Source organism: Delphinapterus leucas, chromosome 9, assembly GCF_059928025.1.
Source record: "Delphinapterus leucas isolate spDelLeu-1000000601 "Yukka" chromosome 9, BTC_Dleu_Yukka2, whole genome shotgun sequence".
Taxonomy (NCBI): domain Eukaryota; kingdom Metazoa; phylum Chordata; class Mammalia; order Artiodactyla; family Monodontidae; genus Delphinapterus; species Delphinapterus leucas.
This window is the reverse complement of record NC_143137.1, coordinates 13,612,019-13,637,639: the sequence shown is the minus strand read 5'-3', so window position 1 is coordinate 13,637,639 and position 25,621 is coordinate 13,612,019. Positions and strand designations below refer to the sequence as shown.

General features: G+C 42.1%; 1 protein-coding gene across 1 annotated transcript in view; it reads right to left on the bottom strand.

The window, feature by feature from the left end:
• Nucleotides 1-670: 670 nt before the first annotated feature.
• The window catches only part of SLC37A3 (solute carrier family 37 member 3), a 46,308-nt gene continuing 21,357 nt past the window's right edge, over nt 671-25,621 (bottom strand). The window contains 10 exon segments of the mRNA XM_089917324.1: nt 671-3,457; nt 3,459-3,631; nt 5,270-5,335; nt 10,454-10,501; nt 11,113-11,214; nt 12,768-12,909; nt 15,124-15,302; nt 16,038-16,122; nt 18,319-18,415; nt 23,700-23,845. Of these exon segments, the coding sequence (XP_089773450.1) occupies nt 3,392-3,457; nt 3,459-3,631; nt 5,270-5,335; nt 10,454-10,501; nt 11,113-11,214; nt 12,768-12,909; nt 15,124-15,302; nt 16,038-16,122; nt 18,319-18,415; nt 23,700-23,845 (1,104 nt within the window). The 3' untranslated portion in view covers nt 671-3,391.

Below are 25,621 nucleotides of genomic sequence, written 5' to 3'. Positions count from 1 at the left end.
TATTTTATCACAATTAAACATTTTTTTCATTTAAAAAACCAAAAACAATAGAAAACAAACCAAAACACAGGTGCTTCCAAAAAAAATGTAAACTGATATGAATACACACTGCCATTTGTAGTCAATAAGCTAACCAGTCTGATTTTGTAGAAGGTTCGTGTAGAGAGACATCAGGAGATTCGGTAAAGAAACAAACTGAGGGACTTCCCTGTTTGTCCAGTGGGTAAGACTCCGTGCTCACAATGCAGAGGGCCCGGGTTTGATCCCTGGTTGGGGAACTAGATCTCGCATGCCGCAACTAAGACCTGGTGCAGCCTAAATAAATAAATAAATAAATATTTAAAAAAAAAAAAAAAAAAAAAGAAAGAAACAGACTGAAGGTGGATTGTAGGAAACCTCAGGCTAACAGATGGCACTTGATTCTCTCAACCAAGGTTTCTAACTTTGTGGTCTAAGGACGGGCTTCAAGTTTTGGCCTGTGAACACCCTGTAATAAACCTTGAAAGTTTGTTCACAGGTGCATTTTGATCTGGGGAGAGGGCAAATGGCTGTCAGATTCTCAAAAGGGTTTATGACTTAGAAAATTTGAAAACCATTCATAAAGCCAATTGGCAGTGTGGTCTGGGTGGGGATGGGACAGGGGTTGAGGTTACATAAGTTGAGCTCACTTCCCTTGAGACTTGCAGTTAACTAAACACCAGATAGTATTATATAAATGGATGCCCTATCTCTCTTTAGTACTTAACAGAGCTATTGTTAGGTATTAAGAACAGCTCATCTGGGAAAGCTGGTGACCCCTATTGGAAACTAGCAGAGGGTGAGCAGAGAAGAGAACCCAGTAAAAGATAGGAAATAAGAAGATTCAATACATTAAAATGCCATAGAAGCCAAAGAAAAGAAGTCCTGGAGAAGATGAAGTGGTTACCGGAGTCAAGTATAAGAGGAGGATTAAGAAAGATAAGCAATGAGGAAAAAAAGATATCTAAGTTCTATGACCTTCAGTTGCACGGTTTCTGGAGAGCGATGCAAAAAAGCTCAGAGGTTAAGGGTAACATATCCAAACTAGGAGACTGGGAGAGCAAAGGAAAGTGCTATAATTATGACGTGATAATTATGTCAGAACATCAGGCATAAACCAGGAGTGTCCTGGACGAATAGACATACAGTTAGTTACCTAGTTAAGGAGGAAGTTAGTAGCACAGCCAGGAGGGCAGCAGATACCATCTGTTAACTCAAAGGATTTGGCTGTGAAAAGGAAAATAGGACGTAAGTCAGAAGAACTAGTAGGGATAAGAAAAGGCTTTATCAGTTACCTATGTGGGAGAAGGGAGGACTTCTGATGTTGTAAAGGAAAGAGAAGGAGTGGACAAGAGCATCCTGTACCCTCCATCTCGCTGAACTTCACAACGCACACAGAGGGCCCTCAGACATTTCTTGTGTGAATGTTGACTGGGACACCAGCCCTCCAGGAGGCGGCAAAGACTAGAATAAGCAGGAGTGGAGAGGGGCCTTTCTCCCTTTGAAACTATATGGAAGGAGAAAAGAAAACACCATATGACAAGAAAAGGCAGGCCAGAGCGCTGTATTTCAACCTAGTGAGTATCGGAGGATCGAGGTGTCAGAGAAGAATGCTTTTCCAAACTGGCCTTCACTATGGCCTTTTCTTCAAGGGAAAAAAAAAATAAGAAAGTTAACTCTTAGGAGTTCTTTAAAGCTAACATGTATGTAGACTGCCAGAAAGAGAACAATAGGAAATATACCCATAGTGCAAGATATAATTTCATTCAGTGCTGAGCAGTTGTTTTATTTATAATTTCATTTCAGGTACAACTTGGCGGCTACAGAGAGGTCAGAGGAACACCTGTCCAGCTAAGTTTAAACTTGAGAAAGAAAACAATGGTTGGTGTCAGGATACGCAGATGTGACCACGCTGATTACGTAGGGGGAGAGGAAACTCTCAGCCAAATGTCAGACAGGGTCTAAATAATCAAAATGGGGTTCATCTAGAGATGATTCTTAAATTACAACTAGGCAGCTCATCCAAACTCAGCACAATCTTACACAAAGGGGAAGGGAAGGCTTTCACAGAATGTAGTAGAAATAGACCTGTACAATCTGGCAACACCGTAGGGTCAGTGAATAGTCACCAGGGAACACTCAGTAGCAGGAAATTGCAAGGCATGAGTCACATTCTACAGCGCGGAGCTCACGGTATATATAAAATAACCAGGTGGACAGATATTTATTATAAAAGTCAGTTTATTTTCCCTTTCTGTGTTTCATATTTTCCCTTTTTGTCAGTAATGAGCAATTAACTGATTGGAAATCTGCTTGATTAAATAACATTAACAAGTTCATAAACGCACCACATTTGAGAGTATAAAGCAAAAGGTTGAAAAATATTCCCTAACCCAATGCAAATTAGGCAGCCCTCAAAGTTGCAGTTTTCACCTGTTACCTTCCATAATTTAAAATATATATACAGTATGACCTTAAAATATTGATAATTAGTATAGAATTCACAGCCTTGAAGACATATATTCTACAAACTTCTAAAGAATAGATACCTAGATACACCTCAGGCCCTAGTAATCCATTAATGTGATTCAAGGTCACATACTTAACACTTACAGGGCCAAAAGGTCTTTCTTTTTTCTCTAATTCTAGTCTTCTGCTGAGGTAATGCAAGGAACCCAGCTGCGACAGAGATCAATCCTCTGAAAATAGGGCTAAGCACATTAGCTTCCTAGTGGATCCTAAAGTTCCCAGAGAACAAATCTGGGGTTGAGTACTTCAGTCGTAAATTACACACTGGCATGTTCACAATTGAGGTACCTTATGGTCCTTGAAAGGAAGACTAAAGACTTCCAGGAGCCAAAGGGAATTCTGAATGAAGACGGAGGAGAACAAGTTGACAATCACTTGAAGATATTTCTGCTTCTGGAGCTGAACGACTTTAGAGCAGATACAGAGTGACTGAGCCAATCAGCATGTAGTGTGATTTTTCCCACCGTGGTTAACAAAGGGATTCTCTGTCCAAGCAGGCTTACGCTGGACCCAGCTAGAGTGCTTTATCCGGATTTGATGCTTCAGAGATGAGGCACGCTCTGCAAACTCATGACCAAAGCAAAATGCAACGATCCTTTCTATTCGTGGAGCACGTCACTGATACAAACCATGCCTGACTGCCTTGTGGTCACTCGGCTTTCCAGACTGGAGAACTTGGGTCCAAGTCCAATACAGCATTTACGGTTAAAGGGATAAACCTCCACAGGCCAACAAAGACACTGGCAGATTCACAGGCCATTCAGTACATTCATGAAACAACAGTGATAAAAATCATTAACAATAATTCCTGTAGTGTAGAAAAACAGCCCAGCCTTCACTCTGGTCAGCATCTCCGGTGGCTGACACTGTTGAAAGAGGTTTGACAATCTGAGGTTATGCTGGAGCTCTTAAGACAACCCCAAAATAAGGTGAATGAAAAGAAATAGTCCTGATGTGTCTCCTATTATTCTTGTTCTTTTGTGGGCACCAGTCACCCACTCAATATGCGAGCTTCTCGTCTTTGCATAAGATAGCATATTTCCCTCACTATTAATGGTGAAATAAATAGAATTGTGCAACTTGTCTGTGAAGAGAAAAAAGCATTGAACATGCAGTGACAAGTTAATTAATTCTGTTAGAGCATCATGTTTTGAACATAATAATGAATTTGGACAATTACATTCTTTTTGACTTCATACAAGGACAACTCAATCTTTAATGAATTAGAAAATGATTTTGAAAATTACAGTTAATATTACAAAATACTTAATGTTACATTACAGTCTCCAAAAAAAGAACTAAGGTACACAGATTAAATAACTCATAAGTAGGGCAGAAAATTGATACTGGAGCTCAGATTTAAACAGTGTTTCTTCTAACAGATTCAGTTTTCTTTCTATTACATTTCTAGTATGATCATACCAACACGTTCATCAGGAGATACTTCCCTCTACTCAGAAGTAGATGACCGAGTTATACGGCCCAGTCTGTAGAAGCTGGAGGGCACTCAGGCAGAAGAAAGCATCCTTTGTGATAGCAGAGTACATAAGCCTTAAGGCAGCTCCAGGGGATTCCAGGTGCTGAGCTATCCCAAAGGCTCCTTGGATAGGCTGGAGGACAGCATCTAGACTTGGGCAATGGAGGCTGCCTCCTATTAGGATGCCCTAGATTTAGGGACAGGATACTGAATGCATCCCCTGGTGGACGAAGCCATCACCAGACTCTCAAGTAGACCTGTCTTGAGCACCGTCTCAATATGTGATAAGAGTATGTCACATGCTTATTCAAAAGAGAGCAATGTTTTAAAAGCACAAGGCCTTATTCTGTATTGGCTGTTTCCCAGAAAGTATAGAGTTCCAGCCAAGAATGTCGAAGGCACAACAGATATTTTCTCAAGAGATTCGAAGTTCATTTTAGAACTTGCACACCACAGTGTTAATTACAGCAATGCTTCTTTTTTAACCCTATGTGGCTTGGCATACACATTTCCTTCAGAATTCCCAAATTATATTTAGCAGACAGAGAGTACTCTGGAAGAGTTCCCTGATTAATGGTTGGGGGTATAAGCCTCTCTTCATTTTTTCTGGAATTATAAATGACAATACTCATTAGACTCAGGTCAAGGGCAAACTAATAGCCCTTTCCTTCCTTGAAAAATGAATGTGTCTTTCAGAATAATAAAATGTTACTTTTCACAAAAGAATCTTTAAAAGCGGTCAGCAGTTTTGTTGGTTTAAGAAGTGATTTAACCATAAAAAGAAATGAACTATTGATACATGCAAAAACATGGATGAATCTCAAAATAATTATGCTGACGGAAAGAAGCAGGCCAAAATACATAGTGTATGATTCCATGTATATAAAACTCAAGAAACCGCAAGCTAATCTATAGCAACAGAAAGTGCTCAGTAGTTACCTGGAGAGAGGTGGGATGGTGGAGAGGCAAGAGACAGGGATTACACAAGGGCCATGAAGAAACTTTTGGGAGTGATGGATACATTTACTGTCCTGATCGGGATGATGGGTTCACAGACATGCATGCACATATGTTAAACTGTACGAAATTTTACTTGTTAAATATATGCAATTTATTTTAAGTCAATTATTCCTCAACAAAAAAAAAACTACTTTGCGTGTAAAAAAAGTGATTTAAGTAAATGCTTTGAACTAATTTAATTTAAAAACTACTAGTTTAAAAAAAACAAAAAGGGCACACACTTACCATAAGAATGAAAAAGTAGAAAACCCACATCCATCCTAGGTTGTCCTGGATCAAAGACACTAAATACTAAAAGGGAGAAAAAGAAATCACAATATAATCCTTTATAAAATAATAAACTGAAGTAGCTAAAAAGTAGATTAGGGCTTCCCTGGTGGCGCAGTGGTTAAGAATCCGCCTGCCAATGCAGGGGACGCGGGTTCGAGCCCTGGTCCGGGAAGATCCCACATGCCGCAGAGCAACTAGGCCCGTGCGCCATAACTACTGAGTCTGTGCTCTGGAGCCCACGAGCCACAACTACTGAAGCCCGCGCACCTGGAGCCCATGCTCCACAACAGGAGAAGCCACTGCGATGAGAAGCCCGTGCTTCAAAGAGTACTACTGCAACAAAGAGTAGCCCCTGCTCACCGCAACTAGGGAAAGCCCACGCGCAGCAACGAAGACCCAATGCAGCCAAAAATAATAAATAATAAAATAATTTTTTTTAAAAAAGTAGATTAAACATATCTCTTCTAGAAAATAAAAAGGAGTTAGGATTTGTATAGTGTTTTGCAGTTTGCAGAGCTCTTGCATATACATGCTCCTATTTAAGCTTTATTGACACCCTTCATTTGGTAAGCTGGCACAGTACAAAATCTGTGTAACAGAAGGCACAAGTCCAGGAGGTATATTTTTTTTCACTTTTATATTAAGAGAGGATGATGGGGACTTCCCTGGTGGCGCAGTGGTTAAGAAACCACCTGCCAATGCAAGGGACACGGGTTTGAGCCCTGGTCCGGGAAGATCCCACAAGCCATGGAGCAACTAAGCCCATGTGCCACAACTACTGAGCCTGTGCTCTAGAGCCCGTGAGCCACAACTACTGAGCCCGCACACCTAGAGCCCGTGCTCCACAAGAGAAGCCACCTCAGTGAGAAGCCCATGCACTGCAACGAAGGGTAGCCCCCACTCGCCACAACTAGAGGAAGCCCGTGTGCAGCAACGAAGACCCAACGCAGCCAAAAATAAATAAAATAAAATAAATAAATTTATAAAAAAAAAAATTAAGAGAGGATGATGAACAGCCTCGAGTCACTTCCATTTAATCAGTCCTTCTTCCAGTGAATGGTACTATAATGCTTTTAAAAATAGTTCGTCTCCGCAACTTTCCTGGTGGTCCAGTGGCTAAGACTCCACGCACCCAATGTAGGGGGCCTGGGTTCGATCCCTGGTCAGGGCACTAGATTCCACATGCCACAACTAAGAGTTCGCATGCCGCAACTAAGACCCGATGCAGCCAAATAAATAAATAAATAAATAATTTTTTTTTTTTTAAGTTTGTCTTTTAAGTATACCACTCATTTTTCAATTACACTATTTGCTCATAGGATTACTGTATGACTTTGACACTCTACAGCACATTCTTTTATTTTCAATTAATAAAAGGTATCCAACAGTTTTTAACCCATGCTCTTTTAAAAAAAAAAATACATGTAACATAAAGCTTGCCATTTTAACCATCTTTCAGTGTACAACTCAGCAGCATCAAATACATTCATGATGTTGCACAACCATCACCACTGCCTATTTTCAAATTTTTTCATCACCCCTAACGGAAACTCTGCACCCATTAACTCTCTGCAAGAACTCTCCATGGCCCCTCTCCTCAGCCCCTGATAAACTCTAATCTGCTTACTGTCTCTATGAATTTGCCATTCAAGGTATTCCATGTTAAGTAGGATCACACAATATTTTTGTGTCTGGCTTATTTCACTTAGCATAATGTTGTTAAGGTCCATTCATGTTGTAGCATGTATCAGAACTCCATTCCTTTTTATGGCTAAATAATATCCCATTGCATAGATATACCACATTTTGTTTATCCATTCATCTATCAACGGACACTTGAGTTGTTTCCACCTTTTGGCTACTATGAATAACGCTGCAGTGAACATCGGCAAACAAATATCTGAATCCGTTTTCAATTCTTTGGGGTACAACATACCTAGGAGTGGAATTGCTGGGTCATATGGTAATTCTATGTTTAACTTTTTGAGGAACCACCATAGTGTTTTCTACAGTAGCTGCACGATTTTACATTCCCACCAGCACTGTATGTGAATTTCTCCACATCCTCACCAACACCTGTTACTCTTTTCTTTTGTTTTAACTACAGCCATCCTAATTAGGTGTCAAGTGGTAGCTCATGTTTTTGCTTTGCATCTCCCTAAGGATGCTGAGAATCTTTTCAGGTGCTTACTGACATCTGGTATATATCTGTCATGAGGCGTCGTCCCTATGTTTCCTTCTAAGGGCTTTATTAAGTCCATATTAAGTCATGGAGTTCGGGATTTCATACCTCAAGCAATAGAAAATGATTCAAAAATCAACATGGCGGGCGAGTGAGTAAAGCTAGCTATGTTTTAGTCCTGGTCCTGCTTCCCAAACCATGAAAGTCAACCTAATGCTGACCCATGTTCACAGACAGGGATCGTAACACTGGCAGGCATTCTAAATGAAAAGAAACTCCTTGAAATGCTAATTACAATATACCAATTTGATTAATGAAGAAAACATTAGTTGGGAAGGAAAACTTAAAATACAGTAATTTCAGAAAAGGATGCCCAATACCCCTTATATGAAGACATCTGAACAGGTGGCCAATAGCATTTTTTTAGTTCCTACTCCAGGACAAATTTCTCCTACCTTTGCTAAGTTTGTTTTTCCTTTAGTCTCAGAATCAAATATGCTAACACACTGATCCTATAAATCATTCATTCTACAATCATTCCACAAATATCTGAATGTCTACTGTGTGCCAGGCACCGTTCCTGGTACCAGGGCTACAGTAGAACACAAAACAAATAAAATGCAGCCCTCGTGAAGCTCACCTTACAGTGGGAGACACAGACATTAACAAATAAATGTGTAATATATGGCTGGGTGGAGACCAGCATTGAGATGGTGTATCTCCCTCAGTATTTGCTCTTGCATTAACCACTAGCAATCGGATACCACTGATCCACCCCCATTAAGCAGCAATCTTCAAGGCCATTTAATGACCTCAATGTCAAAACTACAAGCCTTTTTCCTTCCATTCTCTTTCTCCTGACCTCTCTACCTCTATGATCTGAGTAACACACCTCCTCAAATTCTGGCTTCCTGTTTCTGTAACCATTGGACATCCTCTGAGGTTTTGCCTATATTTTCTTTCCCCATTAAACATCACATCACTTCCACGGTTTCAACCATTTTATCCATGCAGTTGATTCTCAAACCCACATTTTGCAAAATCCACATTTTGCAATGACCTAGAGTAGTATACCCTAGGCGAGGCATGACTCATGACTGTCCCAGAGAAGGGATGCCTTTCTGAAGCTCAATGTAAGCAAAAAAGATCGATTTGAATAGTTCTGATTACCTAGAGTAGGCCAATCTTAGCCCAGAAGATCTCAAACTTTAGAGTGCATAAGAATCGTCAGGAAGGCTTGCTGAAATACAGATCCCCAGGCTCTCACTCAGCAAGTCTACAGTAAGCTTAGTGTTCGGTACTTTAATGAACCCCCAGATGATTCTGGCATAAGACATTTATGAACCGCCTTTTGAGACACAGTTGTAGGAAGCAGAGTAAGCGACTCAGGGCAGCTGCAGAGTCCATGGCAATTTCTGGCAGGGATCCACGGGAAGAATGTGTGTACGTGTGTGTGTCTGGTAGGGGGAGAGAGGTAGGGCCTGCATGTCGGTGTGGGGTAATGAGAAGCATGTGTCTCATGGCCTCCTTGGAGTGCCAAGTTCAGGCTGGAAGAAAGGGGTGGCGGGCTGGGACTGGAGAATCTGTCTTATGAGGTGTTAGCTTCTTTTCAGACAGGAAGAATCTAGAGGTAAAAGTGGAAAGAAGGAACTGATAAATGTAGAGCGACCTTCCACATTAGGTCACATCAGCTGGACCTCAGAGACTAAAAACCCAAGGCTTTCAGTACAGTGCACTACAGCACAAGAGTGCCACCCTACTGTGGCCCAGAGGGTGGGGGTAAACTCTTCCACCTCTGAAGAACTGCTGAGCACTCCATGTCAAGCCCTCCCCTGCTCTCTCACCTGGCCCACCGCAGCTCCAATGCTCCCGGTTCCATCAACTATTCCTGTGACGGTCGCCAAAGCCTCAGTGCTGCCTTGGATCAGCTCCTGACGACCCAGGTCCGCAGAAATAGCAGAGCTAATCATATTAGAAGGTCCACCAATAAAAAATCCTGAAGTCATAAACAGAACAGGTTCTTATTAAGACACTATTTGTAACAACGCTAGGAATCTACTGAATAAAGCAAACTCTTAATCCCAATACTCCAATCAGTATGTTGGAGAGAAACAAAAAGAGGGGAAAAAAATAACCAATAAAAATGGAAACTCCCCCAGATAGTAACATCTTCAAACTAGTTAGCATCCACTTTTCTCTAGAAAATAGAGTGAACACACAGCTTTCTAATCCTGTGAAGTGCGCATGCATTGACAACTAACTGCACTAGCTTGTCAAATTCTCTTATGATAGAGGTGCAGCGCAGAGCATCTGACTGCCCAAATTCAACCAAACGTATTGAAAAAAAAGAGACAGGAGAAAAAGCGATTTCAGTGGTGTAGGGGGTTCCATCGGCCACTGCTCGCGGTGAGGCTGTCCAAGGACTGAGCGGGAGTTGGCCCATGTGACTCTGTCCGTGAGGCTGCATCAGTCCCACGTGCCTCATAGAGCAGGAGCAGCTCCCACTATCCTATGATCTCAAGTTGAAAAATAAGAATTCTTCTATAACACGGTCCCTAATTGCACTCAATTGTTTCACCTGGGGCTCAAGTGAAGAAATTCTGACCAATTCCAACACAGGAGGAAAAACTAGCTATACTGGACCTTTTGAAAGCTGGTGAATTGGTTTCCAATGCGGCATCTTCCTAAGCCACTTCCACAAGTAACATGAGCGGGAGGGGCAGCAATCAAAAATCTTAGGAAACCTCTGTCAAAAGGGACTGCCTCTGTCACGACAGGACTGAGGAGGTCACACGAGAGCAGAGAAGCAGGATCTGAAGGAGGCATCTTTCCTTTTTACCTTCTGAGTTCTCTATAATTGTGGTTTTAGCATTATCCAAATTGAAGGAGAAATCAGTTTCCTTTTTTCCTTTTTCCTTACAGAGGAACAGTACAGTGAAATGGAGCCTATGCCATACCTGTGACAGCCATCAGAAGCGCATTGATGGACTTATCATTTGGGGAACCTGTGAGGAAAGACACAGACACAGAACAACGATCTGAGGAGCGCATTACGTGTGCCTCCACCCAACAGTACACACAGATCTGGGCCTGGATCTCCGTGACCTCACAGATCACTCCCAGGGACAACAAGCGCATACAGCTCCATCACCACCTCCCCCAGGTTTTATTTGTAATGTCTGCTTCTTGCTGGTGCTCAAGCTAATGTGACTTCTAAAAGCTTACAGGAAAACTCTACTTCTATCTCAGCAGCATCTTAAGGGACATATACCAAACCTACTAATTACCATCTTTCCTCTTTTGAAATCTTGTCCCTTTTATTGTTTTATTGGCTCTAATGCTGCCACTCTGGAGCCTACCCTTGAACAAAGCATATACACTCCCAAGCAAGCTTTTAAACAAACTAACAAAGCAGAAGAGATGCCAGTTTCCTCCCCAACACAAATAAAACTATGCGATACTTTTAGCAGCATTTACAGGACAATACAAAGGTCCCATATTATGCCTTTGTGGCTGGTCTCAACTATCCCCCCAGGGTTGATCACTGACTCAAGGCAAATAAATGCCTTAGTCCTAAGAGATGAGGAAAACAGTTTAATTGCAAGGGAATACTCACGACTATATCCAACGAGGGACCCGACGGCCAGAAGCAGACTGAGAGCTAACACTGGGGCTCTCTTCTGTAGAACATCAGAGATGAAGCCTTGCAGAGTTCCACCTTCAAGCACAAAGAGTGAAACCCAATCAAAATGTCTAATTTAGCTCAGTTACCTGACTCTTGCTTACCACATACCCTCCACCTGCGATCAGGATCCTAACACTGGTCCATCCAAAAAGAGAGCTGGCTCTCCTAAAACATTTCCTCCGTAATTTCCTTTTAGAAAGGTTACCTGACTATTAACTGCCATGATGGCTGATGGGGACGGGACACCACAAATAAAGGAAAATCATCAAAACTACCCCACTGTTCCTTGCTGTTTTTCCTTCTCCAACCAGCTGTGAAGGCTTTTCCTGCTTTTTATTTTAAAAGATAATTAATTAAGGACTGTGCTTCATCGGCTATTAGTAGTAGTGAACATAAATATTCACTAAAATTAAGTGCAACAATCATGGTTTGGTAGTAACTAATAGGTCAAGACGTTTAAAAGAAGTGATGTGGATCCTTGAAGCAACGCAGTCACATTTAGATGCATTCCTACTTGGAGTCTAGGGGCAGTGGGACACCTGGTACACCCTCATCAGAAGTACGTGCAGGTCTAAAGGCAGCAACCTCACCTTGGCTCTGGATCTAAGAATAAGGGCACACAAGTTCAAATACAGCAACAGTATATCACCTAAGGATACACTGTGCTTTCATGCGCTCAGGGCAGTTTAGTCTTTCCACACTTCTAAATGTAAACATTACAAAAAGGATATTAAGGTTCTGCCATAGCCATATAAGCAGTACCCACTAACATGCAATCTGTACATATGTCTGATTTTAAAGTTTCCTACTTCCTTGTTTACATTTCCAGTTAGAACAAAAGGTCACTGTTAAAATCTGCTGTGGGGCTTCCCTGGTGGGGCAGTGGTTGAGAGTCTGCCTGCCAATGCTAGGCGACACGGGTTCGTGCCCTGATCTGGGAGGGCGAGGAGCGGCCGGGCCCCTGAGCCACGGCGCTGAGCCTGTGCGTCCGGAGCCTGTGCTCCGCAACGGGAGAGGCCACAACAGTGAGAGGCCCGCGTACCGCAAAAAAACAAAAAACAAACAAACAAAAAATCTGCTGTGTACAATGAAGCAACTGCAAAACAAAAAAATTAATCCCTGCTATTATTCCTACCTTTATGATCTGACAATCAATACACTAAGCTAGTATGTTTCCCTTCTTTGGCTGCGGTGTGGTATATAAAATGAACACATTCACATCCTAACTAGAATCTCTGACATACAATTTGCTTTACAGCTAAGCTATCGCTGAAAAGTGTACAAAAGGTTTACACTTAAAGGGATCAGAGAGAGACATCCCTGCACTTCCCAAGACAAAAGAACTGATCCATCAACAAAGGACTGAGAAAAAAGAGCCCTATAAATCACAGGGCTGCCATAGGCTAGGTCTTCTTTTCTAAGGACTTTTTTTTTTTAAGAGTTTGGCTATTTACTCGTAGGACAGTTTAGGAAAAATAGCTGTGGAATAAGTAATAAAACTTTAAATGATGCCAGATTTCATAACCCAGTAAAATATGACTAGTGACTAATTCTTATTACAGAAAAAGATGTATCACTGGCCTTACCTATAATTCCTCCAACATCGTACCAAATGGACAGCTTGTCGGCTTCAGCCTCCTTCCATCCGAAGTTATTACTCAGATAAAAGGGCAACCAGAAGAAGAAGGAGTAATTCACTAACTTCAAGCAGGCATAGGCCAGTGAATACTATAGGGAAAAACATCCAACTACCAGTAAGGAACAAACGGCACAACGTAACTACCATGTAAATGTAATTAAACAACAAAACAGAACAGAGGAGTTTGAGGCGAATAGTACCTGATTTTCAAATTAAATGTTTCTACAAATTCCTATTTGCCTGACTTTACCCAGTCTCCCTCTTCTCTTCATCCCCCCTTAGCGTCTAGAAAGGCAGTACAGTAGGCCTTGGGATAAAAAACACATAGGACTACTCCTTAATTGTCCCCCCACTTTCTTCTTTCAGTTCTCTGGTAGAAGCAAACCAGTGTTTTGAACCTGCAAGGCAGGGCACATACTCATATTTCTTTATATAGATAAAAATAAAAGGTATTCATGCCACTGACTAGCACTAACCATACGCAAACGAATCCAGTAACATCACAGCCTTTATTGCAAGCAGCCAGACTTTTTTGGCTCTACTTCCTGTGAAGTTAACATTATGGACAATGCAAAGCAATGGGACTGGACTACGGTTCCAAGGTCTTAAGAAAAGCATCAACATGAAAACTACTTTCACGCTGTAGTTTCCACAAGCTTTGAGTCAAAAGTGAAAGAACAGGATCGTCATGGGTCTTGTGGCTCTAGGCTGAGGAATGAAAGTTACAGCTGCCTTAAGATGGCAGCGGGGCTGAGAATCCTATATTCAACACATTATTACCAGGAAATCCTGACATTTAGCATCAAAGGAAAAAGGGGGAGGAACAGAGAGACTGACTTCAAAGGGTGTCTGGCTAGTATATTCTTTTCCCTGGAGCTGCCAGTTATTCCCTAGGTATCACTTGTTTTAAAGCAGCTTCCCAGGCAGGGCAGCAGCCACCCCCTAGAGAGCCAAATCCCAATCATGAGTGCATTTTGTCCAGACAGCCTGCCACAAAGACAAAGGAATTAAGTTAACTGGATTTCCTTTACACCCTGCCCGTGGGAGGGAACAATAGCTTGTGAAACACAAAGCAATAGCAAAAGAGGGCCACGTTTAGTCACAACAAATCTAAGTTCTGTCTCAGAAATTAACCTATTACCAGCAGAACATTTTAATAACTACTTTAAAAAATACTGATCATTAGCATAAGAACAGGCCCAAAGGAACTTGCATTTCCCTTGTATTACACATCATCTTTTGGTTGAAGACTTGGGGGAACTTACACTTAAATTTTAACTCACGCTTAAACTATCTTGTTTGTAAATGTCAGTTCTCTTAGCTTGGGGGCAGGTAGAAGGGAACTGGAAAGTATGAAATAGGACAACCTGCAGACTCTGAATTTACTGACGGGTTACGTTCATAAAGCACCATTAAACAATAAAATAAAAAAGGTGCTTATTCACAATACAATAACCCAGTGTTACAGACTCCAGGGAGGACTGGTAGGCTTTCTGTCCATAGGAAGGGGAACTGAGACACGAGGATGGGCTGAGTGACTTACCCCAGGCCTAGTTAACGGGTAAGCTGGCAACATAACCTAAGCCTTTTAACTTCCACTCCCATGCTAGAGCGCCCGAAACACCAAGACAGAAAAACTGCAGCAAAAGGGCTTCAGTTTAGACATTAGGAAAAAACCTAACTGTAAAGGTTGCGGAAACACTGGAATGCATTACCAGGAAATGCTGTGGAGTATTCTGCTCTGGACCTTTAACAGAAGGGAAAACTTTTTTCCCCTAGAATAGTAAGGATATAGGCAAATCAAACAGACCTAACGAACCACTCAAACCTCTCTTGGGCCATTTATAATTCTATAAGACTTCAACAGGCCAAAAGGTATATATTTTAAAATATCAAATTTGCCTTCTTACTCGAAGGCTAGACCACGGTCAGCAAATTCCAGCTCACGGGCCAAATACGGCCAGGCCCATTTGTTCCGTATCGTCCATGGACTCCTTTCCTCTACTGAGTTGAGCGATTGTGGCAGAGACTGTATGGTGCCCCCAAAGCTGAAAACATTTACTAACTGGCTCTGTACAGAAAAGGTTTTGCCAAACCCTGCATTAGATTTCAGATAAAACTTCAAGTGGTGCCAATACAGAAACAAGCTGAGGGCCAATATTCACTATTGCTCTGAACATATATTCCTAAAATAAAGTCTCAGAGAGAAGCGAAACACTTCAAGATGCTTTATCCCAGGCAGAGTTACTATCCCGGCTATAACATCTCACTGGCTGTGGTAAGGAGATTTGAACAGGCTTTACCGCTATAACTCCGGGAAGGCAACAAGCCTGGTAAAAGCTTATCGCCTTGACTTGGGTAATAGTCTTGTCTTCTTGGATTGAATAATTAGGCTCAGCGTCATCTTCATTTTCAGCACCACTAATTAATGGCCTGTGTGAGTCGTCTTCAAAATTTTCTTCGGCCTCAATACCTGGGAGACCTACAACAAGAGTGACATCCATGTTTACAGAGGGCCCTCCAGGTGCCCAGCACTGGGCTAAGTGCTTTGCATGCATCATTACTTACGGGGTCCATGTTATTTTTATTTCCATTTTACAGAAGAAGCTACTAAGGTTCAGAGTCCAAGGTCAATTAAGGTCACACAGCTAATGAGCCACAAACCCAGGCCTCTAATTTTCCTTGACCTGGCTTCAAAGCAAAGCTTTTTCAACTACATCACAGTATCTCTCTTACATAATACCAAAAACACCATTAATTACGTGCTCTTAAACTGACATGTCTCTTTAGTATACTCAAAAGATAGAAGAATCATACATCTATCTGCTTCTGTGGTTTCACTTGCACACGTTCTGTATTTAACCACAGATAAGCATCACACTAAATTATTTTTATGAAGGAAAAGAAATCTGTCTCAAGAAGTGAAATTCGAAATACATCCATGCTAATTTCTAGCCAGCATCTCCATTATAAAACCCATTTGCAAATGATGAGTTTTCCCTGAATCTATAAAAAGGTGAGCCTCACTGCCTCAAACATTTGCAGCTGTGCCAGGAGAGGCCGCAGCATCAACAGGATACAAACAGCAATGCTGCTCCTTGCATTCACTGAAAGGAGCTCACAGTTCTCCTATGAAGAAAGAGATAGGCTGTTCTGGCCACAGGTTTCTCTTTGCCTATAATAGTAAGACGTTCTGAGTAGAAGAGCAGCTTCTCACCAATTTCTTCGGGTGATACCAAGAGTCCAAAGAAGATGATGATCCCACCAGCAAACTGCACAGCCGCCGTCACCAGAAAGGCATACTGGAGGGGGAAGGGAAAGGTGTTCCTGACGCATCTGAGATGCTCATTAAAGGCACATTCATTAGAGGCACACGGGGGGAGGACAGGGCGACTGGAAAGGAAATGAGCGCTGAGCGCCTAGCCTGTGCCAGGCACTGAGCTAAGTGTTTTACTTGTGTTTTCTCAGAAGTTTTTCCCAGGGACTCTATGGGACTCAGAGAGGACAATTAAGGTCCACGGGACACTGAGTGGTACTATTACGATCATGAAATCAGAACCAGCTCCAAAAGTAATACTCCTTACACTACTTGGCCTCCTACAAAAGACAGTATCTGCCCTCAAAGATATTTTCCAGTTGAGGGGATTAAACAGTACACAAAATAATAGTATAAGGCAGCATGTAGCTGATAAATGAGAAGGCCCAGTCCTAATAGGAAACAAACAGAGGAACTGAATTCAGAAGAAGGAAACAGCTAAAGAGGTTGAAGGAGGGAGACAATGCTTTACGGAGCAGGTGAAAATCATAGCAATTGACCACCTTTCCTGGCACGGCTGAGGCAAAGGCACTGGGTGGGAGGGAGATGGAAAGCCTTCTGCGTGGTGGGAGCTGAGGGCTCCTGCTGGGGGTAACGGGGAAGAACACTGACTTGGAAAGGTGCTATCCAGATGAAAGACTCAAGAGCCAGGCTGCATCGCTGAATATTATTTTATTTAAGAGTGGAGCCTGATGCAGATAGACAGGTGACAAAATTAGTTTTTCCAGAAGTCAAATCTGGGAGCAGCACGTAGGGTGAACTGAAATTCCCATCTGAGCCAATTAGTACAATCCAGGTGTGAAGCTAAGAAACCTGGGAAAAGGTGAATGTGAACACAGGAAGGACTTCCCACTGGCCCTAACTAGACCAGAATTCTTCAGGAACCAAACACTTGGTGAGCAGCTTAAAAATGGATCTGCTGCTTTTCAAAAGAGCAATTTACTTTTCAAAAGAGCAATTTACTTTTAATTATTAGGGTTTTGAACAGGCAATAGGTTGACAATGATTCAAGCAACAAAAAGTAGAAGATGTATAGTTAAACCCTCCCTCCCATCCCTTCTCTCAGCCATTCAATTCTCATTTTTCCACATATAAGCACTGTTATTTCATTTTTACTTTCCAGAGATTGTTTTGGAAACATACAAGCCAATACAACAGATACTCTTTAATTCTTCCTCCACTTCACACAAATGGCAGCATTCAACACACACGGTTATGCACCCTTGCTTTCTTCACTTAACACACCATTGAGCTGTTTCCCTGTCAGGACATTAGGGCTGCATAATTCTATTTCACAGCTGCACAGCATTCCACTAAATAGGAGTTCCTTAGTATAACTATTTCCCTTTTGGTTGACATCTGTTACCAATCTTTTGCTATTACAAACAATGTTGAAGTAAATAACCTTGTAGATGTATCTCTCTGTACATGCTGAAGTATATTCACCAATGGGATAAATTCACAGATGTGGAACTGCTTGGTGAGAGCCATTATAATTTTGATAGACCATACTGACCCCAAGAGGGGTTATTTACTCTCCCATCTGCAATGCCTGTTTTGTCACATCCTCATAAACATGTTACCAAGCTTTGGGGTTTTTACCAATATAATAAGTATACGGTGTTGTTTCTTTTCTTTTTTTACAGTGTAGTTTTAATTTGCATTTCTCTGCCGACTAACACCTAAACTCCACAAGGGTAGAGATTTTTGTCTCTTGGTCAGGGCTCTATTCTTTACTGCCTTGGGGCACTTAGAGGAGCTTAAAAATATTTACTGAATGAAGGAATAAATTCTGAGTGAAGTGGAATACCCTGTCGTATGTTTACAAGCCATTTCTATTTCCTTTTCATGAACTACAGAGTCAAATACTTTACCTTTCTTTCTGCGTGCTGGTCTTTTTCTTATCAATTTGTGGGCATTCTTTATATATTAAGGAAATTAGCTCTTTATCTGTAACATGAGTTGCAAATACTTTTCCCCAACCGATATGTCTTTAGATTTGGTTGTTTATCCATGACTAATTTTTTAACGTGTTTGAATTTACCAAGAGTTTGTCCACTCTTAATACAAACCTTGCCCCACCCAGACATAGCTCTAGGTCATTTTAAATGGTCACAGGATTATTTCCTAAAATAGAAAATATATTTATATACTCAAGAAAAAGCTAGAAAGAAACACCTACCTCATAACCATACTGCAGAACGGAAGAAGCTAGACATGCTCCCAAAATATTGCCCACTGAGGCACAGGCACTCCAGAGACCAAAAACAACTCCTCGTCTATGATGGGAACAGTGCAAAACAGAAGACAATAGAATCAGAAGGGATTTTATGTGCAGTTCAAATACAAAATGGCCAAAATAGTGCAGGTTTGCATTACAAAGAATCAATATTCTATTTTAACGTTTTTTTAAAGTACACCCAAATGGCAAAACATCAGGTAGGTCTCTTCTAACTCTAAGATTTTATTATAAGTTCAGTTTGGGGCTCACTGAAAAACACCATTAAGAGAATTTAAAATGACAAGCCACAGATTGGGAGAAACTATTTGGATATCATTTATCTGACAGAAGACTTGTCACTGGAAATATAAAGAACTCTCAAAACTCAATAAGGTGAAAAATAGACAATGCAATAAAATGTTAAAGAGTATAAATCTACAATAATCTCAAATACAAAGTTTCTGAAAAAGGGGCAAAAGATTTTAATAAATACTTCACACACAAAAAAAATAAGATGCGGAATTCCCTGGTGGCGCAGTGGTTAAGAATCCGCCTGCCAATGCAGGGGACACGGTTTGAGCCCTGGTCCGGGAAGATCCTACATGCCATGGAGCAACTAAGCCCGTGCGCCACAACTACTGAGCCAGCGCTCTAGAGCCCACAAGCCGCAACTACTGAGCCCACGTGCCACAACTACTGAAGCCTGCGTGCCTAGAGCCCATGCTCCGCTACAAGAGAAGCACCGCAATTAGAAGCCCGTGCACTGCAACAAAGAGTAGTCCCACTCATCACAACTAGAAAAAGCCTGAGTGCAGCAACAAAGACCCAATGCAGCCATAAAATAAATTAAATAAATAAATAAATTTATATTTTTAAAAAAAAGAATCCGCCTGCCAATGCAGGGGATACGGGTTCAATCCCTGGTCCAGGAAGATCCCACATGCCACGGAGCAACTAAGCCCGTGTGCCACAACTGCCTGTGCTCTAGAGCCCGCAAGCCACAACTACTGAGCCCGTGCGCCCTAGCGCCCATGTGCCGCAACTACTGAGCCTGTGTGCTGCAACAAGTGATGCCCACGCGCGTAGAGTCCATGCTCCGCAACAAGAGAAGCCACTGCAATGAGAAGTCCATGAACCGCAACCAAGAATAGCCCCCGCTCACCGCAACTAGAGAAAGCCTGCGCGCAACAACGAAGACCCAACACAGCCAAAAAATTAAAAAAATAAAAAATAAATAAGATGCAAATAAGCACATGAAAAGATGCTCAACATCATCAGACGTTAGGGAAATGCAAATCAAAACCACAAGGAGGTATCACTACACACCTACTAGAATAGCTAAAATCAAAACACACTGAGCATACCACGTGTTGACAAGGATGTATAGCACCTAGAATCCTTATACTCTGCTGGTGGGAATGTAAAATGGTTCAACCACTTTAGAAGAAATTGCCAGTTTCTTAAAAAGATAAACACACCCCTATCGTATGATCCAGCCATCCTACTCCCAAGGTATGTATCCAAGGGAAGTGAAAGCATATGTCCATACAAGGATTCGTCAACAAATATTCACAGTAGCTTTACTAGTGAAAGCCGGAAACTAAAAGCCTGAATGTTCACCAATAGGTGAACAGATAAATTGTGATATAATGGATGACTCCTCAGCTATAAAAAGGAATGAACTATCAATGCAGACATGAATTAATCTCAACGTTACTGTGCCGAGTGGAAGAACACAGTCAAGAAGACACACTGCGTGATTCCATTTATATAAAATTTTAGAAAATTCAGATTAAAGTGACAGAAAGCAAATCATTGGTTGACTGGAGACGGCAGTGGGAGGGAGGAATTACCAAGGGGCATGAGGAAACTTTGGGAGTGATGGATATGTCATGATCTTAATTGTGATGATACTTTTACAGGTGCATGCATGCCAAAACTCATCCAACTGTACCCTTTGAACATGTGCAGCATATTGTATACCTCAATAAGGCCATCAAAAAAAAAAAATGGGTATGTGGATGAAGAGTCTGTGGAAGGGAAACTAGCTATTACAATAGTCCTGGAGAAAAACAACTAGCTCTGGACATAGGCAATGGCAGTAGGGCTGCTGAAGAAAGAAAAAGACAAAAAAAAAAAGCAGTTGAGAAAAATTAATTTTTTTAACGTTTAAATTTGTGTATTAGGACTTCCCTGGTAGTGTAGTGGTTAAGAACCCACCTGCCAATGCAGGGGACACGGGTTCGAGCCCTGGTCCGGGAAGATCCCACATGTCACAGAGCAACTAAGTCCGTGCGCCACAACTACTGAGCCTGCGCTCTAGAGCCCGCAAGCCACAACTGTTGAGCCCATGTGCCACAACTACTGAAGCCCGCACACCTAGAGCCCGTGCTCCGCAACAAGAGAAGCCACCGTAATGAGAAGCCAGCGCAACACAACGAAGAGTAGCCCCCCGCTCGCCACAACTAGAGAAAGCCCGCACGCAGCAACAAAGACCCAAAACAGCCAAAAAATAAATCAATCAATAAATAAATAAATTTATTTTTTTTAAAAGTATGTGTTACATTTTAAAAACTAATATTAAAAAATAAATTTGTGGGCTTCCCTGGTGGCGCAGTGGTTGAGAGTCCGCCTGCCGATGCAGGGGACACGGGTTCATGCCCCGGCCAGGAAGATCCCACATGCCGCGGAGCGGCTGGGCCCGTGAGCTATGGTTGCTGAGCCTGCGCGTCCAGAGCCTCTGCTCCGCAACGGGAGAGGCCACAACTGTGAGAGGCCCGCGTACCGCAAAACAAACAAACAACAACAAAAAAAATTTTGTATTTTATTCTACTTAATACATATCAATAACACACGGTGTTAGGTCTAGGTTCTTCAGCTCTTTCAACATTTTTATAACCTCACTGAGACAGAAGGAATCTTAGAAATGAACAGGTAGACAACATTTAACAGTGAAAAATAAAGTCTTTTCAGAAGTCCCAGCTCTGCCACTTCCAGCTGGGTGATCTCCAGCAAGTCCCAGCCCAGGCTCAGGGCTCTCATCTGGAAAGCGCTGAGCTCCTCAAAGGAATGAGTGCAGTGACAGAGTTGACAGTTTGGGCCTGCAAGGGTGTACCTACTAGTACTACCTGCCTCAATGTGTTTTAAAAAACTATGACCCCGACAACGGGAGGAGGGACACGATTCAGCCAAGGTAATAGCTTTCCAAAGCAACGTCCTCAGTGGATCACAAACCTACCAAGAGCATCCTAGAGGGTCTGAATAACACTGGCTGACCGAAGACATGATTTCAGAAGAAACTGGCTGAAAACAACTGTGACTTTAAGTTATAGTTTTATTGGTACTTCATGGTTTATTGTTACATTTCACAGGAAGAGTCACTGTGTGTCAGGCAATGCATCATTGATTTCACTTACTAGTGTTATTTGCTTAAAAACAAGCTGTCTTACTTTCAAAAGTAAACGGTAATGGCTTTCTTGAATTTGTGACTGAGCCAGAGAAATAATCAAGGTCAGCCTACCCAGTCACTGCCACCTACCACCAAGTGTCACCCAGTTTATAAAAGTTCAGATAAGGATTATCTCAAAATTATACATGTCAAAGTGATTATCCTTGAAGTGACAGGATTTCAGGTGGTTTTACCCTTTATTTCTCTGTGTTCATTTATATTATCTGGTTTGGCTACAATAATCAAGTAACCTTTGTATAATTTTCAAAAATCACGCTTGGAAAGAAGTTATGTTAAAAATCTTAATAAAAATAAATAACACACAAGCAGACAGCATCTCCTACTCCAAAAGAAAACTAAAGTATCCCGGGGGAACGAGTACCTCCGAAAATCAATTCTGTTAAACCAGTGACACTAGAGTTGGAAAGAACTGGAAATCACTAGCACACTGAACATAATCAGAGCATTCTCATTAAGCGGTGCTGATTCTAACCACAAGGCATTTTACAGGTGAACTTTCACAACAATACAGAGATCATTAGCCAGCAAGCACCTCTACTCCTACTATGAGACTGGGGAAGCTGGAAAACCGAGAGGAGTTGGTCAAAGCATGCACTGATCACCGCGGCGGGTGGATAATGCCTGCTGTGTACACTGGTCCCTACGTAAAAGAGTAAACAAACAAAAAACATAGAGCCATCGATGAAATAAATGTGCATCTCACAACACATAAATATTTATCCAGGACAAATGATAGAAATCCAAATTAACAGTATTCCTAAAGGCAGAGTGTCATAAACAATGATAAACAACAAAGGTAGAGTGCCACAAACAACAATAAACAACAAAGCCAAGTCTTTGGGTAGCTCAATTTATTTTCTATCCTGTAAATTAAGTATGGTTCTTCTTGAGTGGCAGTAGGTGCCCATCCTCAAGCCATGGCCCCCACCACACACACACAAACTCACATACAACTGATAAGTACTTAAAGGTTTATGGAAAAAATGGCCAACTTAACTAGGTCCCAAAGTTTGGCATTCTTCATCTGCATTTTCCTTTTTTTCTTTTTTTAAAGGGAACTTTACTTTTTGTTATTTATTTATTTATTTTTGGCTGCGTTGGGCCTTCATTGCTGCGTGCAGGCTTTCTTTTGTTGTGGCGAGCGGGGACTACTCTTTGATGCAGCGCGCAGGCTTCTCGTCGCGGTGGCTTCTCTTGTTGTGGAGCATGGGCTCTAGAGTGTGCGTGCTTCAGTAGTTGTGACTCGGAGGCTCAGTAGTTGTGGCGCACAGGCTTAGTTGCTCCGCAGCATGTGGGATCTTCCTGGACCAGGGCTCGAACCTGTGTCACCTGCACTGGCAGGTGGATTCTTAACCACTGCGCCACCAGGGAAGCCCCATCTGCATCTTGAAGCCTTTGCTCTGTGACCTCAGGGCAAGCCCTATGGATAACTTCTGGCCTCAGTTTCCTTATCTTTAAGAAGGTTAAACTAGATCACTGAGTCTCAAAAAAAGGGAAAGCAAAACCCACAGGAAGATACATGATGAGATGGCACATGGGATTTGTTATTATGGTGTGTTATTTATGTTCTCTAAAGGGAAGATTTAAAAAAAAAAAAATTTGAGACGTACGGCCTCAGCCACACTCAATATCTGACCATGGCCAGGAGACTGCTGTGAGTGAGCCCCACAGGCTGGACCATATCTAGGGTCCACGTTATTTCCAATGCACTTTGACATGAAACCTCCTCTCCCGGCTGCTCTAAACTTTCTAAAATAGAGGGAAGACGTGGGTGGTGTCGAAGGGATCAAGTGCATTGACTCTGACAAGTCTTGAACAATCCCATATTAAAACTACTTAAGTAGAGAAATGAAAGAAGGAGGAAGTGGCATACCCAGCTTTCCCAAACCAGTTGCCCATAACAGCAACGACGCACGGCCAACCAGAGGACTGCAGCAGGCCATTCACGATCCACAGGCTACAGTATAGCCCCTTATTGTAGAAATGCAGCCATTCTGTGAGAGTGCCAAAGACAAACACCTTAGAGAAGAAGAAAGAAAAAGACACATGTAACATCCTTGTGGACACCCCGACTAAAGACCCTATGTGAAAGATACAGTCAATGTCTGGGGCCTGAGAGACGTGTGGCCAACTCTTCAGATGCTCCCGCCCAGAGCAGCGCTGAGGGAGACCACCGCCAAACCACCCCCACCAGAGAGGCAGAGATGGCAAAGAGCGTAAAACGCAGCGAGGACCATCCTTCCAACTTGCATCTTCAACTCTAAAAGGTTAAGTCCCCATTGTTGGACCTCTTTTTACATTATTTCCCTTTCCTCTTGTTTATGGAAGACAGCTCTGAGGACTACCTGACTTCACATGTTTCAATATCGTTAGAACAGCCCAGGCACATCATGCGGACCAGAAAGCGTCAGCTATTGTTAACACCGTGCCTAATAAGTGCACTGGCGTAACTTGTGACTGGCTCAATCATTTGGTGGCATGCATCAAAGGACTGCTTTTTTCCAGGCATTCTGCTCGGCGTGGGCGTTTTATCTGTAGTCAGTCTCCTTCGGGAATATTTGGCATGGGTTTCAAACTGGTATGTCTAATACTGTATGATTCCAGTTATATGACATTCTGGAATGAGCAAAGCTATAACGACAGAAAAACAGTCAGTGCCTGCCAGAGGCTGGGGGCAGAAGGAAGGGTGGCAGTTACACAACTATACTCACTTGTCAAAATTCAGGAGCATACACTAAAAAGGGTGAGTTTATTGAGTTTATGTACATACTTCAATTTTTCAAAAAACGTAAAAAAACAAACAAGAAAGTATGTATACAGGTTTAAAAATAGTATGTATATATGTGTGGGTGAGCAGCTTGTGAATAAATAAAGTGCTTCAATCTCTGAAATAGAAAAAGAAGTTTTTCCCCATACACAAATGGCAGACATTGAAAAACAATAATAGAGTCTAAGTAAACTCCATGCTTTCAATCAACAAAAATTGATCACCAGATGCTTGTAAGCAAATAAAGATGAATCAAATATGGATCTTGCCCTCTATAGCACTTAATATACCAGCCACTGTTCCAAATGCCCCACACATAGTAACACACAGAACCCTCACTGCAACCCCAGGTGGAGGTATTCAAAAGGGGAGGCTAAAGCACACAGAAACCGTAGCTGGAAACTCCCGGGGAAGGACTGAAACCCAGGCGGTGCAGGTCTGGGGAAGTCTGTGGTCTTAATCACCCCACTGCAGGCTCCTAGGGAAAGCAAGACCGACACAGAAACAAGCAGGCTGAGCAGCAGACAAGAGAAGTGCCTTCAAAGAAATCCAGGCACGGGAGCTCAGGACAGGGAAGGATGACTTCCGGGAGTGGGGCTGGTAAAGTAAGGCATAATGAAACAAGAGTCATTTGGCCAATGACTTGAAGGAGACGCTGAGTTATACTATCAAGAGCTGAACAGAGAGCATTCAAGGCAGGAAGAACAGCAGGAACAATAGCCATGAGGTAGAAGGGAGAAGGATATGTTAGGGCCACAAAAGGTATTGATAGTTTGACGTGGGAGTGCAGAGAGGTGAAGCACAGGACAGACATGACTGTAGAGGCGGGCTGGGACCAGGTTCTCGGGGGCACTGGATGTCAGGCGAGTTATGCTTTGATTTTGCTGGTGACTGAGAATCAAGCAAGGGGCATGATTGAAGTCATACTTTAAGGACATACCTAAGCGAAAAGGCACAGAAGGGATTAGAACACTGAAGATTAATTTTTCTATTCTATTCTATATACAGAAGTGGGGGACTGCTTGGAT